The 14,776-nt window shown below is 42.9% G+C and overlaps 1 protein-coding gene across 5 annotated transcripts; it reads right to left on the bottom strand.

Annotated features, from left to right (window-relative positions):
- Positions 1-860: 860 nt before the first annotated feature.
- On the bottom strand, positions 861-13,885 carry LOC112460956 (troponin T, skeletal muscle). 5 transcript variants are annotated; one of them, XM_025025929.1, is made up of 13 exons: positions 13,850-13,885; positions 11,546-11,591; positions 7,937-7,954; positions 5,519-5,549; positions 5,186-5,290; positions 5,006-5,102; positions 4,893-4,929; positions 4,024-4,129; positions 3,723-3,941; positions 3,242-3,334; positions 3,081-3,161; positions 1,884-1,962; positions 862-1,486 (listed from the first exon to the last, which is right to left on the bottom strand). In XM_025025929.1, exons 2-13 carry the CDS (start codon positions 11,569-11,571, stop codon positions 1,242-1,244), a joined length of 1,137 nt encoding a protein of 378 aa, XP_024881697.1. In that variant the 5' UTR covers positions 11,572-11,591; positions 13,850-13,885; the 3' UTR covers positions 862-1,241. The 5 variants fall into 5 exon arrangements, with proteins under 5 accessions (XP_024881692.1, XP_024881697.1, XP_024881694.1 ...); XM_025025926.1 differs by lacking the exon at positions 13,850-13,885 and adding an exon at positions 13,598-13,684; XM_025025927.1 differs by lacking the exon at positions 13,850-13,885 and adding an exon at positions 12,209-12,308.
- Between the last annotated feature and the right edge of the window lie 891 nt (positions 13,886-14,776).

Raw genomic sequence — 14,776 nt, 5'->3', positions numbered from 1 at the left:
AAATTGTTGCAACTTTCTCACTTGCTGCCGATATGATTTAACGTCCGCCTGCAAGTATTTTGCGTTTTGAAATATGTGAAAAGTGTATAAGATTCGTCAATTCGTATCGATAATGCGACAGATGCGGCAAGCGGCAAGCCGGAATTTATTGAACCTTTTAAACTTACATTGCGTTAGATGATGACGGAAGCATCGATGTTTTACGTAACTGTTATCAACATCTCGCACTGATATGCTACTCGCAAAATGGCTAAGTAAGTCTGTAATGAGATACTCGACTCGCCCTCGGAGCTTCCTTTCGTTAAAACCACACTCGACATGAGTGCATGCTTTGTATCGTCAACGTATCCGTTACGTCGTCGGCAAAATGCTCCTGTATATCTTGTATCGATAAGCAAAACCGCAAGCGAGTCAGTGCTTCCGTATAGCCAAGGGCAACAGTTCTACGATAAGACCTATCGGGAAGCATGTATGGCGTAATAATACATTTTCGCTTCGAGCTTCGAGGTCGAATATCTTAATATCAGAGATAGATGTACCTAGAGAAAAGTATCTTGACTTTGAAAATAATCAAATCATTTTTCTTCTGAATAAAGCTTTGACTTTAATATTTAATATATTTTCCTTCTTCTAACGATAAGAGTACTTGGAGAATAATCAAATAATTATTTTCCTTCTGAATAAATGCTTTTACTTTAATATTTAATATATTTGTCTTCTTCTAAGGATATTACTGGATTGCCACGGGATGATGTAGAAGATGGCACATGTGCACGACGGATTTTATATGATAAATCGTTTTATTTTAATAATTTGTGTGCCTGCATTTGTACAGTATAATAATAATAATAATAATAGTAATAATAGTAAGAGAAGTAGTAGTAGTAGCAATAGTAACAATAGGAGTAGTAGTAGTTTAATAATAGATAATAGTAGAGTAGCAGTAGTGGCCGTACAAGTGACAGTAGCGGTAGTAGAGTGATTTACTACAGAAGCAACATCCGCGTCGTTCGCCTCGTCCACTTCGACGTTTGAATCTCAAAGAGCAGCCCGACAGTTTCCGGAAGTAAATGGAAGAAACGTCGCCCTTGTAGGCATTTCTACCCCGACTTGGCCACTGACTGCGCTCGATCTTTGTTCGAAAAGTGTTAACGAGACTGTGCAACGATCATTTTTTGAAATTTTTCAGATACGCTTTCCCTTAACATCCGTGCACGCGCCGAAGCGAAGGACCAGAAGGTTTATTCCTCCTCTTCCTCCTCCTCCTCCTCTTCCTCCTCTTCCTCCTCCTCCTCCTCCTCCTCTTCCTCTTCCTCCTCTTCCTCCTCGTCGCCCTCCTCCTTCGCTTCCTCCTCCTCTTCTTCGTCAAATTGCGGCTCCTCGAGATCGTCGTCGACGGCGGCCTTCACGTCTTCCTCGCCCTCCGGTGATTCGGGATCGCCAGCCTTCTTGCCCGGTCTCTCACCGAACCACTTAGGTAACTTCGCTGTTATTCACGGAAAGCGACGGATTAATATTGCACAATTGGGACAAGAACGCGAAATACGATCATACCTGCTAAGTATACTGGATTAGAATTCCACGAGGCTAAATGACAAAAACAAGTGCGGAGGAACTTTCTCAAAACGGATTTTCGAGATGTTAATTAAAGCAGAAATGTGTCTTATCGTTTCGGAATAAATTTCGTATTAATTGTTGGATAACCGTAACAACGTCAAATCGATTTATCATTATATTTATTAAAGGAATATAGGATTTTTTTTCTCGAATCTTTCCCCATAAGTACGTTCGTTGCTTCGACGTCTCGAGGAGCACCGGAAGCTCCTTCGAAGCTGTTGGTTCCGGTGCTGGCTCGAAGCCTCGAACGCGGAATTCATACATACTCTTCTGGCGACCCATGAACTGTTCCTTCTGTTGGGTCCACTGCTTCTCCATGGTCTCCTTCAGCTGTTCGTTCAGACCCTGAAACATCAACGGACAGAATGGCATGCTAGGGGTTACTCTCACACATCGGGATTTCTTTCGCCTGGGAAAACCCTCTCTTATTCCGTACTGTTGCTTTCCCTGGGTCGTACAAATCTCCCCGTGGCGAAGTTAGGGCTGACACAATCACGATCGACAGAATTAACGTCACAAAGGTCATCTATTTTCACGACCGTATTCCGTCTTCCAGTCTGAGCTACGATCTTCGACGCTCGTTTTCTGACATACGAAGAGTGAATTCTCGGATTTCGCGCGGATTTCAGGAAATGAGGATAAATCAAACATCCGTCCTTAACTGTCGAGCAAGGGGGGGGGTACCGAGGAACTTGTACTTTCGGAACGTGAAGTGACGTGAACAGATTTGCAAACGCCGACAGAGTTATTATAGAGATTATTTTCGTGATTGGTGACTGCTGTCGCATCTCTCCTGGGCAGTGCACGTGAGAAAAAATCGCCATCGGTGTGTGTGTATGTGTGAGCACAAATTTGGTACATCGTGCTTTTATGTACACCATCGAGACAACACGAACACAGCAATAACATGGCTGCATGGGCAGCCATCTCGACCGTCGTTTAGTCAACGAGAACAAGGAACAAGTATACATAAATTAGAAACACGGTCGTCCGTGAGATTTCGGAGATACAAATCAGCAAGGCAAGCAAGGGGGGAGGTGGGCGACAGTGACAGAGAGATCACGGTTGGACTCACTTTTGGTACGCTTCATAAATTGTTCTGTTCTCTGTTTCCACGTTTTCTCGTTGGTCTCCGCTAAAAGCGTGTCATAGCCCTGCGATTCAATCGATAATATGCTCACTAATCGCTATCTTTATATATATACATATATAGATTAAGTTCATTCCTAATCGTGTCCGATATTTGTCCGTTTATTTGTGCGTTATGTCACGGGGACGAGTTCCTATACTTTTTACGTACGTGTACATGTAGTGTCTTCATATCTGGCAGTGGTAGAGTGTTCGAATGTAAAAAATTCATCGTGATCATGTCGCAAAGTGAGCGAATTATGGGCTTGACCTCGTATTCTGAGAGTAGGGAATGAATTTTAATGTGTCGAATAAGTTAGAAGGGTTACACTTACGCCTTCAAAAAGTTTCTTCTTGTCGTCGTAGGACCTGGTATCAACGCGACGTTCGTACTTCGAGGCAACTTGAATTTTCGGCTGTAAAAGATCGATTCGATTAACAAAGCTTCTTCCTTGTATTTTCCTTTTTCCGCGCGATACGATACGTGATTACGTACGGGATATTTGCCGGTTAAAGCCTCAGGATCGAGGCCTTTCTTCAAGGCTTTGTGCCTCAGTTGTTGCTTCTGACGTTCCTTCAGCTCTTTAAGCTACGATAAAAGGGCAATATCGATTTATCAATACGGCCAGAAAACAACACGGACTATAATTAAACTCGTGTCCGAGTAACTTATTTATCAAGCGGAAATGGTCAATATGTATATACTTCTTTTTCTTTCTTTTTATTTTTATGACACTTATATGGTATATAAAATTATTGTATATAAATAAATTTCTTCTTATGCAATCTTTCGCTAATTAAAACCACCATTTCTACACAATTGCAAACTATACAATTAAAATCTAGCATGACAAACAGGCAATTCTTCAAAAAATAACGACAATTTAAATTTTGTTAGAAATGCGATAAAAATGTTGTTCAAATAGGGCGAAAAAATTCTCAGTATTTTTAGAATCGTATAAATCGTAAAAGCTCACATCATAATCCTGACGCTTTTGTCGCTCCTCCAGATCGTACTTTTCAGTTTCAAGTTTGACTATGGTCTCCCACAATTCGGTAGCCTTAGTACGGAGCTTGTCAATGGACAGACCTTCGATTTCCAAGGGCTTGATGCGAATGCTAAGGGAGATCTTCTTCTCTTCCTCGAGCTGCTCTTTCGTCTTGTTACGCTCAAGTTGCGCTGATGAAAGATTACCCTAAATTCACAGAAAAGAAGAGAAAAGATACCGGTTACAGAGAATACGCAATTGCTGCTTACAGTAAAGAGAGTATACTCACCTCAAGACCCTTCTTGGTGATGGTAAAGTTTGGACCCTTTACTTTACTTGCGTCTTTCATCGCTTGCATCATTGCCTGGCGTTTCTTTTCCGATTCCTCCAGGCGCCTAAAGTTATAGCAAGCAAATATAAAACAACACATTATATTACACAATGCATATAAAAAATGTTTTAACGAAAGCACTCCCTTAATTGGATGGAAAAATCATTTTTTAATAAAAAAAAATATAAAGCACAATAGATCCTACTGTGTTCTTCTACTCCGTATTCAAGTAGTTACGTAACTACCAATGATCAATTTAATTAATGCATAATAAATTTACAAGTTTAATATTAATTGAACCGGAGAAAAACAAAATAAAATATAAACTAATTCATTTGATCTTAAACAATTTATTTTTCTATAGATGGAGAAAGGCAAATTAGAATCACAGTTGTGGATGTGTATGGAACATTTACATCGCAAATAACGGTTCATATAACACGAATGTCAAATACTTATGTCAAAAAATGTTACGTAACATAAATCAATAAATTTATTATTGCAAAATCTTTTGCGCTCGTCAGTGATAAAAGTAATTTAACATTCTTGCTTAATTAATTGTTATTTAATCGCTCGCGACATAAATTTTTATATATTGACAACTAATTGGCTCTTTTTTGTTTATCGACATTTTATATCAAAGAAAATTTTCTTGTATTTTCTTTATTTAATTTATTTCTTGTTTCAGAACCAGAGATTCAACTATTTAGAAAAGAACCGATATTCATACAGAATTTTTCATGTAAAATGACATTTCTATTTCTTATAATTCTTGAATACATTACGAGAGGCATTTCGTATCAATGATATGTTATATAAATACCTACCGTCTCTTCTCTTCGATGTCACGTTGTTTCTTCTCCTCTGAAAAATGTAGAGAACTTTAAGTTTCCAGATTCTGTTTAGAGGAGAATACAGAGACGGATATAAGTGCAATTACCAATTTCACGTTGGCGACGTTCCTCCTCTTCCTTCTTCTTCTGGGCCAATCTCTTCTCCTCGTCCGCGCGGGTTACCTTCCGTTTCGCTTGTTTCTCCTAATACAGCATAGTTCAGCAATATTAAATACAAATAAATATTGATCAAGAAGAATCCGGGGACAAGTAAGGACAAGTTGTACCTTTAGTCTCTTCAACTCGTCTTCCTCCTTGGCCCTCTGCTTTCGCCATTCTGCTATGTATTCTTTGAGCTGTTCGTCGAGGTCGCTTCTTTTCTGTTCTTGCCTCTGAATTTTTAACGGATTTTAGTCGTAACGCGTATTCGATATGTTTCTCTCAACAATCGTGCTAGAGCCCAACGTGATTCCCAATGCGATCGATAGATAGAGAACGGGGTTACTGATATACATTCTGTTTATCCGCAAAAGGTATTTTTACGACGAAGGTGCTATACGAACGCACGGGGGAATTTGGGCACTCGCATAATGTTTTATTTACGAGCAGCCAGCACTCACCTTCATAAACTCGATATTCTCGCCAGATTCCCTGAAGGAGGCCGGAGTGAAAACAAAAGTAACTCTCTTTAAATCACGACGGTTGAGCCCGCTCTCTGGAAGATCTCGCAAGATCCCCCAGAACTCCATACGCGATTCTCACGTCCATATCTCCACTACTTTATTACAACTCCATCCATTCTCTCCCGTAGTGCATATTTTATTCAATGCCGCTCGTCGCACGTATACACACACAGACAACACATGGGCGGAACAGACAGACAGATAGATAGATGCACGGTCGGATAAATAGAAAAGTCAGAGAGAAACAGAGCGGGACAGAGAGGAGAGGTGGCAGAGGCGACATGTGAAAGAACGAAAAAAGAGAGAAAGAGAGACAGACAAGAGAAGAGGAAAGAAAAGAGGCAAGTAGTAAAAGGCGATAATGTGCAAGCATATATAAGAAAGAAGAAACCAAAGTGCGCACCGCAGCGAATCACGGGAGAAGGCATTAATGAGAGTATAGCGAGGAATCCCATGACTGTCTTGGGATGGAGTTATCTCAGTCGTAAGGACCGTGGATTCGTAAATGACCAGAAGAGATATTGGAAATGGGGAATGATGACGGCGCATCGGAGATACGCTTTGGGAGGGGGGGAGGGATGACAATTGTGAGCGTTATAGGCTTAAAATTGTTTGCAAACGGATTTAACGGATAATTTCGCTCGATTTTTTTCCAGACCGAGTTGGAGGTCAATCCGTGAAAATTCACGGGGACACGTGGGACTCGTGTCCCGAAAGATAAATCGACGAGAAGGGGAGAATATACTGCAATCGTCATCGGATTTCGGCTTTCCTTCCCCCCGGGTCTCTTAAAGCGTTCTATTGAATTTTTTGGGGGGATATTTTTTTTTTTTTTTTTCATAATTTACATCGTGGAAGATGTCATCGGGGATGTAAGAACCGCTTATTCATGGGATCTGCGGGCGTGGGTATATTGCAATTATTGCTTGCGAGTCGTTCAATTATGGCGCAAAGTCAATATAAATTAATATAGGGGATCGGACAAAATAACGAGCCTTGAGATACAAGGACGTGTGACACATCGCTTTGACGTAAACTCGAACAAGACACGTGATTATGTACAACTCGTTAATTCGTTAATTAATCAGAGAGACAAAACGTAAAACACGCGGGGGGGTGCGAAAGAGATATAAAGTACGAGGGAAACATAAAGAGGGGGGGGTGGGGGCCTCGAACACTGACAACGAATGATTAGACGTCATCGACAGGATTGAAATCCAGAGTAATCGTTCGCGACTACAATTTGACTTTTGAGCAAAAAAACGCAAATGCACATCTCGCGATCTTCTCGCAAGATTCGGCATTTGCGTTTATGCAATTTCAATGCGACAATAAATGCTGCGGATATACCCCTGGCTTTACATATAGTTGGGTCACATAATTCTACACGGTCGAAATGGAGAAATTCGTATCGAGCTCGCAAGATTAACGCCGCAGTGCAGATATGCTGCATTATGTATCGAACGGACCGGCCCGTTAATAAGATCACGTCGGCGCCGGGGCGTGATACATTTTGAGCAGACGTCGGTCTCAGAATAAACTGTGTTACGTTATTGTGCATATATTTATGAGACGGCTGGCGGGCTCCCAAACGGCTCAAGTATCGTCGCGCGTTAACGTTATGCAATCGCGATGGAATATTCACGAACGCCTGCGACGACGTACCGCCGCGCGCCGGTCGCGCCTGCCGTTACCTTCGATAAATATATCCCTATTATTATTCGCCGTCGCGCGCTACACACAGGCCAACGATCGCGTTATCCGTCCCGTATCTGTAAACAAGATTCTCTCTCCGGCGATATAGATAGAAATTGGCGAATTCACTACAGCGCGCAACGCGACCGTAACGCCGAAGCCGCGGTCTCTTCTGCGATCTCATTCCTGCCGTGACGAAAAATCCAAGGGTCTGGCGACCGGTTTCACCAACGTCGGTCCAGCAATCGTTAATTTTGTAATTTTACGCTCCCGGTGTCTTTAGAGACAGAGAGGTGAAGATTCATCGCGCTTTCTCAATCACACGCGATTTACAATAAAGGCGGAAGACCGGCAAATTGCGTTTACAATAGCTCCTCGAAGGGACGCGTTACACGTATCTTCTTGAGAACGGAACTTGGAAATATCTTACCGATCTTTCGCCCCGATTTATCGCAAACTTCGTGTGCCAGTAAAAAACAATTTATCCTTCTGCATTTCGAAAATTGAGAAAAAAAATATCTCCTCTCTAAAGGGATTAAGAAAAACGAATTTAATCGACGTCGGAAAAACCGGACGGGGGAGGGGGATGTGAGAGAGCGGCCGAAGAGAACAGGGAAGATATATTATTGACGTGTAAACACCTCGATATATTCAACTTACTTTTGGGACGCCCTACCCCTATAAAAAAAAGAAAGTACAGATTCATTAATATAACGTCGTGTAATTGGTCGTTGCTTACGTAGGACTGCACAAAGCTGCACGTAAATTATAAAAATCGGTATCGCGCTCGTCTCCAACTTGCGCTTTCCTGCCTTTTTTTTTCCGTGCAAACTAAATCCGACCGCTCGATCGATTGATTTGCACGGTTCTCTTTGTTTTTTTTTTTATTGCAGAGACTGAGGTCGTTCCGACACTCATTGCGAGCGAGTAAATCGGTATGCGTCGCTTGCTTTCAACAATTAAGCGGCTCGTCGTTACTTTCTCTTCAACGGGGATCTCGTAGCGCTTTTGCAAAAAAAAAGAAAGAAACGTTTCGTTGCCCATTTGCCATAATAATGCGGATAACAGAGGCTGATATTAGGCGACAGATATACAGTCGACAGACACGACGAGGACAAAGATAAGGCTTGGAGAAATAAAATGCGGGGTGAAACGTGTATATATATATACTTTTGCAACTGCATCTCGTCAAAATCTCATCGCTTCTGTGAGAGGTCTCGACGTATGCGTATTGTACGGTCCATGTGTGGTCTCTCATACTTGAGATACGTATACATGTGTGCGTGTGTATACAGTCGTCCGTGATACATAGAAAAGCGCGATAGCATTGCTGTTTGTTTTCTCTTTTTTTTTATAATTATTATCATTTTGTTTAATCCATCGACGCAGAACAGCGACACAAGACAAACGTTGAGAAGACAGCGAATACACCGGTGGCGGCAGAATGTATTGTACTTTACAAAAGAATTGAAGTAGAAACAGAGAGGCGCAGAGAATGGACACATCAGCGTCAATTCTTTTTCAGACAATGTTACCAAAAAGAAGAACGTCACTGAAAAAGCGTTTTTCGTCGTCCTTCGGCAAACCAAATTCCGATGAATTAAACATTAGAAGTATTTTGACAGAGCGACGTTCTTCTTTCGTGTGTATAACAATTCGACGAGAGAAGAAAAATAAAGAAAGAGAAAGAGACAGGGAAAAAGAGAAATAAAGGGAAAAGGAGAAAGATAGGTAGACAGATAGAAAAAGAGCCAGCAAGTGTTTTGTTACAAAAAAAATTCTATGCAAAAGTAAACGACTGCGGCGGCACAACGCGTGTGAGATGATGAAGACAAAGAGAGAGAAAGAGAGAGAGTATAAAACAGAGAACGAACGAACAATTAAAGACTACACCGAGACAACAAAGACAACAAGACAGCGATTAGACAGCGGGGAAGAAAAAAAAATAAACGACACTGACGACAGCGCGTGAACGTACACCATTTATTGGCCGTCAAAAAAAAAGAGAGATAGAAAGAGAGAGAAAGAGAGAGACGTTCATATTTGTCGTGTGCAAAACTTACTCGGTCTTCTTCTCCGGCTGCCTTCGATTTTGACATATTTTGTATCGTACCGCGCGGGTCGATTAGCCGATCGGTCGATGGTCGAGTGACGGTTGGTTTGATTGATTGGTTGATTGGTTGGTTGGTTGGTTGGTTGGTTGGTTTTGTGTGTTGTATGTGGAGATACACACAGACAGAGAGAGAGAGAGAGACAGGGAGTGAATAAACAAAACAAAAAGAAAGAAGAAGAACGGAGTTCATAAATCACAATCGGCAAGAGAAATCTGTTGCGCGTTGCGCGGCGCAAAACGAGACTTCGGAAAGCTATTATTCTTCATCTACGCTCTTCTCCGCTATCGATTCCATCGTGCGCGCTCGTTGGGCGTTCGTTAGCTTTAATCTAACTCGACGTTCTAGTTCTACGAAAGGAGAGCACCGACACCGACGATATAACGACATTTCCAAGAAAAAGAGAAAAGGAGAGAGAGAGAGAAAGAGAGAGAGAGAGAGAGAGAGAGAGAGAGAGAGAGAGAGAGAGAGAAAGATAGAGATTTAGAGTAACTCCGGTCTTGCTTTATGGATCTCGATAAATCTTTCTCGACAAAATCTCGCCGGATCCCGCGCGTGAAACGCCATATCTTTACGAATATGCATTATCTTCGCAAAGTAAAAAAGAAAGAAAGAAATTAATCGGATCTGTCAGCTAATTCGAATTTTGGCGAACGATCTATCACTCCGCGAACTAATCGAGAGACTCGCGCGGCTTCTTTAATCGCGAGATCGAAATGGAATCGCGTCTTCGCAGTAGCTACCACAGCGCACGTTACAAGCCTCAGAAACTTACTTCCTGAAATGAGAAAACGTAACAATTCGTATGTTAGAAAGATACCGGGGAGCGTAATCGGGGAAACATTTAACGAAAGTGAACACTTACACTTCCTCGACTTCCTCCTCGCTGCTGCAAAAGAGAAAACGGAAAAAAGTCCAGTTTAGTCAGGGCGGAAACAACATTGGCGGTCGGGGCGTTCGAACGTGAAACAAACGCGGGGAGGGGAGGACATTCACGGGGGGGGGGGGGGTATCGCTCTCAAAGAGTTAGGGTCTTTTTAGGGTTGCTTCAAACTCTCGCTTATTTTCTATCACACAGATTGATTTCTGTCAGTATATATGTATGTCATTACGCGAATTTACTTTGCTTCGTAAAACGGCAATGAATTTGCAATCCGACTGTGCTGATAAATGCAAGTGATTGAATTTAAGTTTTTATATTCTTATCTTAGATGTGTCTAGACTCGACCGATTTATTTACTTCGTCTTTTGGTTATTTCGAGCTAAAAGCAAATTTTCTCAAAACGTTTCTATAATAACAAATAATAAAGTTAAGTACTTAATTTAATGAGAAAATATGTAGAATTTTATTTTACACAGTGTTGCTTTAGAAAGTTTGAGGCGGTAATGCAAGACACGAAAAGCATCTAAGAAAAAAAAATAATAATAATTATGCAAGCATGTGAAAATGTCATCGAGCGACAATTAAGGAGTTGACTGAAGTATCCGAGTCTCGCTTTGAGTGCTAATTAAGGGGTTCGTGCGTGGGTGCGATTGGGACGTGACGCACGCAGCTGGGGCGGGCACCGAGACGACAAAAGTTAGACGACAAATGTGTGAAACATTTAGAACACGACGATGCCACAGATCTGTTTAACCTTACGTGGGCGTGATATTTGAACTTTGCTCGCACTTTCGGGTTCGTATACGATATCGTGATCAACGTTCAGCGAGCGTGCCACGATCTTGCCTAATACCGCCTCGGCATCGGCAAAGATCCGCGATTTGTCGAGTCTGGAAATCATTGGCGCGTACCTCGGCGCCTTCTCTCTCGCATTTCGGTCTACTCATTTCGGAGAGTGACGATATCACGTGTTTTACAGGTCGTTTATTTTGAAAATTATGCAAATCCTATACTTTCCGAAGAGAAAATCTGTTCCCAAGAAGAACAGAAAGTCAAATTGAAATTATTTTGACTTTTCTGTTTTTCTTAGGAGGGAGAAATGGTTTTCCGTGGCGCATGAATTTTTTACGCACCCATCAGAATTTGTAGAACTTGTACTAAAATTGGAGTTGCATCAGTTTCAAAATAAGCGATTGAGAATTACGGAACGCGAGCAACGGATGACAATTTATGATCGATGTTGGCTTGATAATAACGATCAGGGGAGCTACTTACGAGTATTGTTCCTCGTCGTCAGACATGTTGGCGGCTGTTTAAGGCGCTGCAACACAAAAACGAGACGTCGATTACCAGGTTGATTTGCCAAGTCAAAACGGCAAGAGAGATATTTTTAAACAGTAGAGCGACTAAGCAAACGGTATATTTATTTGCGCGTTAAATATCTCTAATTAGATCACACTGTTCGATGAAAGTTGCACTGCGCTATTCTCCTAAGGAAAAAGATTGCGTAATTTAAATTATATCGCGTAACGTTAACACTTTTGACATCCTTGCGGTGAAATCGTCGAGAAGCGAAATCTCCATGACGTTTAACATAGCTCTATCACAACTTTCGTAACTCAACTATGCGTGCAACTTGATACTGATACCAGCTCCGACGACGGGCACGTCACGATCAATTCCGCGTGAACAATCTTGATTAGATCGCGTGCCAACGGTGCGATAAATTTCGGGAGATGAACGAGCGAGGATCAAAAAGGGATGGAAAATTGGAAACCTCGCCGGTTACGGGTGAAGAAGAAGAAGAAGAAGTCGCGGAAGGATCCAGGCGAGAGGAAGCGGCAAGGGGAGACAGGGAGCACCCGGGAAAAGAGGCACGGGGCACGGGGGGGCACGAACGGGGCGCGGATGTACAAAAATGCTCGCGCTTGGCCGAACCTTCCGTGGAAGAGGGGCACCCGGAGGAAAGCCGAAGCTGAATGGGCCGGACGGCGCGCACCGACGACGTTCCCGAAGTAATCCGATACTTCGAGGCGAGAAAGAGAAAATGCCAGTTTGCTAACCCTGGCCGCAAGCTCCGGCGTCGCGCACAAGCTCTATAAGGAGCCCGTCCCCTTCTCTGCCACGTTGCTCTAATTTTAGAGAGGTACAAACACGCTCGTTTCGCTCTCCTTTCCTTGCCTTCTTTACGCGGACGGCGAACGTCGAAACCGCGGCGTTCGTAACCCTAGACGACGAACGGGAGGCGAAATATCTTGAACGTCCGCGAAAATGTTCGCGTGATATCTACGCGAGTCCGTCGGAATATTGCCGTAACGCGACAATTAAATCATATAAACTCGTCGTTGTTAATTTACTTGTCGCAGTTGCCAAATAAGTCGAGGTCAAAGTACAAAACTGTTAATCTTCGACCGACACGAAAGTGACACCTCAGTCCGGTTTTACTACAAGTTTATGAGATCGCTTTGTCGTTTTCTTCTCGGCACTTTATATTAATGATATAACAAAATAGTATATAAATAAAAAAGAAAACGTACGAAGATATAAATAATTCGGAAAAGGTTTTTTTCGGATTCGCACACGCGAGAGGAATCCGCGGATAAAGTTTGCGCGAGAGTCATTAATCTATGCCAAAAAAATGCCGAGCGCGAATAACAAACGCATTACACGATCTTACATCAATCAATTTTTTCGCATAATCATTCACTCGCACGTCCGTCGCACCGAAGGTCAGAAATTTTTCCACTGATACGCGCCAATTCTCCCCGATGGACGAGTAGATCGAGTCCGCGCTTCGAGCGGACGCGGCTACGCATTCACGAGATTTTCACTGGCCGAGGAACATCGCTCACTTTCCCTTTCCGTACATTGAAATGAAAAGATGCTTTTAAGTAATTTTACGTGGTCCACTGATCCTCCTCGGAAGATGGATCGCGTGATCGAGCCTCGGAACTTCGGCTAAATCGTCCATTCGTCCCCCAAGACGTTTCGTCGTGGGTCAATCTTCTTCAGCAATATAAATATATTGCAGGAGCGAGGGGATTTCCACCGAGGTTTTCTCGATCGTTAATTATTTCGTATCGTATCACATCGTTTTCACATTCACAACAGTTCACACATCGCGGAAAGGTCATCACGTAGTTCATCGCGAACGTTTTTCGGAACGAGAGCTAAAACAGAGAGAAGGCGAAGGACGTGCGCCTTCCGTACCCGATAAGAAACGACGGAAAAGAAGAAAAGAAGAAAAAAAGAAAGAAAGAGAGGGTAAGAGAGAAATCACAATCGGTATGAGATTATTGAGCAGAGAATGAAAAATGTTGAACTTACACTCGGGGTGGTGTCAATGCGTGTGGACGAGTGCGGGCGTGCTAGTGCGCGCGCGCGTGTGTGTGCGTGCGCGAGCGCGTGTACGTTGGACGTATACGCGCGCGTGTAGATAGCTTTCACGGGGGTGGCCCAGCCGGGTGAAACCGCGAGGGAGAAGAGAGAGAGAGAGAGAAAGAGAGAGATGATGAAGTCCCGCGACACTCCGCAGAGGGATGAGAAAGAGAGAGAGAGAGAGAAAGAGAAGACACGCACACGCACAGGAGGAGCTTGTCCCGGTGGAATGTGGAGTCCGCGACAGCCTGAGCCGCTCTGAGGTCCGCGAAGTCGTCGGCGTACCGGACATCAGCCCCCGGCTCCGGGCGTCGTGCCCGCCCCGGTTTAAGGCCTCTCATTTCTTCCCTCGCCCTTCTTTCTCGCTCTCGCTCTCTCTTTCTTTCTTTTTCTATTAATAGAGCGGTGATCCGCGTACGCGGGCCACCGGGAGTGATACGATCCTGGTTGATACTATTTTCGTGTCTTTTCGCCGGCGAGTCCGCACGCCGCGCTTCCAACTCCTCCTGCGGACTTCGCGCTCTTCCGCCGGACGGATTCGACGGACGATTGCTCCAAAAGTAGGCCTGTTACGATCGCACGCCCCCACCTCCCGATGGCCGTTGACAATGGTGAGATGAACCGGCTGCAGAGGTCCGCGAAGATCCGCTGAAGATCGCTCGAAGATCGAGAATCTTGTCTTTTAAATTTAAATTGTAGAGTATGACGGTACACCGAAAATTAGCGAGATCTCTACTCGCTCTCCCCCTACGCATGTAATTGCATACGTAATTGTGTGCAATTCATTAGTCTTAATATCTTAGTATTTCAGCTAGCATGCAGAAGCTTCTAAAAGACGTCTTAAAAACGTTTAAAAAGACGACATAATTTTTCAGACTCCCTTTAAACATCTTTTAAAAGCTTCTGCTAGCTAGGATGATTACCATACGCTTTAATTTTTAGTTAACGTAATCTCTGTGATAGGTTCGATTTAAATACGAATGCTTCGTTAACGTTTTTTTTTTCCAAGGCATTATAAGACATAAAAACAGTGTGTAATTTCGCATTAATCAAATTGAAAAGTTTCTTAAAATAAAAAAATATATGTATATATGTATATATTCCTTTGTAACTGTCTTCCGATATATT

Source organism: Temnothorax curvispinosus, unplaced genomic scaffold (assembly GCF_003070985.1).
Source record: "Temnothorax curvispinosus isolate PA1 unplaced genomic scaffold, ASM307098v1 QBEX01010932.1, whole genome shotgun sequence".
Classification (NCBI taxonomy): domain Eukaryota; kingdom Metazoa; phylum Arthropoda; class Insecta; order Hymenoptera; family Formicidae; genus Temnothorax; species Temnothorax curvispinosus.
The sequence above is the reverse complement of the archived record's forward strand: the minus strand, read 5'-3'. Positions and strand labels throughout refer to the sequence as shown.

Coding starts and splice junctions, on each gene's coding strand:
- LOC112460956 (XM_025025924.1), bottom strand. CDS start 5,647: ATGGAGTTCTGGGGGATCTTGCGAGATCTTCCAGAGAGCGGGCTCAAC. Junction 2,772..3,080: donor AGAAGAAACTTTTTGAAGGC/GTAAGTGTAACC, acceptor ATTGAATCGCAG/GGCTATGACACGCTTTTAGC. Junction 1,487..2,692: donor ATTTATGAAGCGTACCAAAA/GTGAGTCCAACC, acceptor CGTGAATAACAG/CGAAGTTACCTAAGTGGTTC.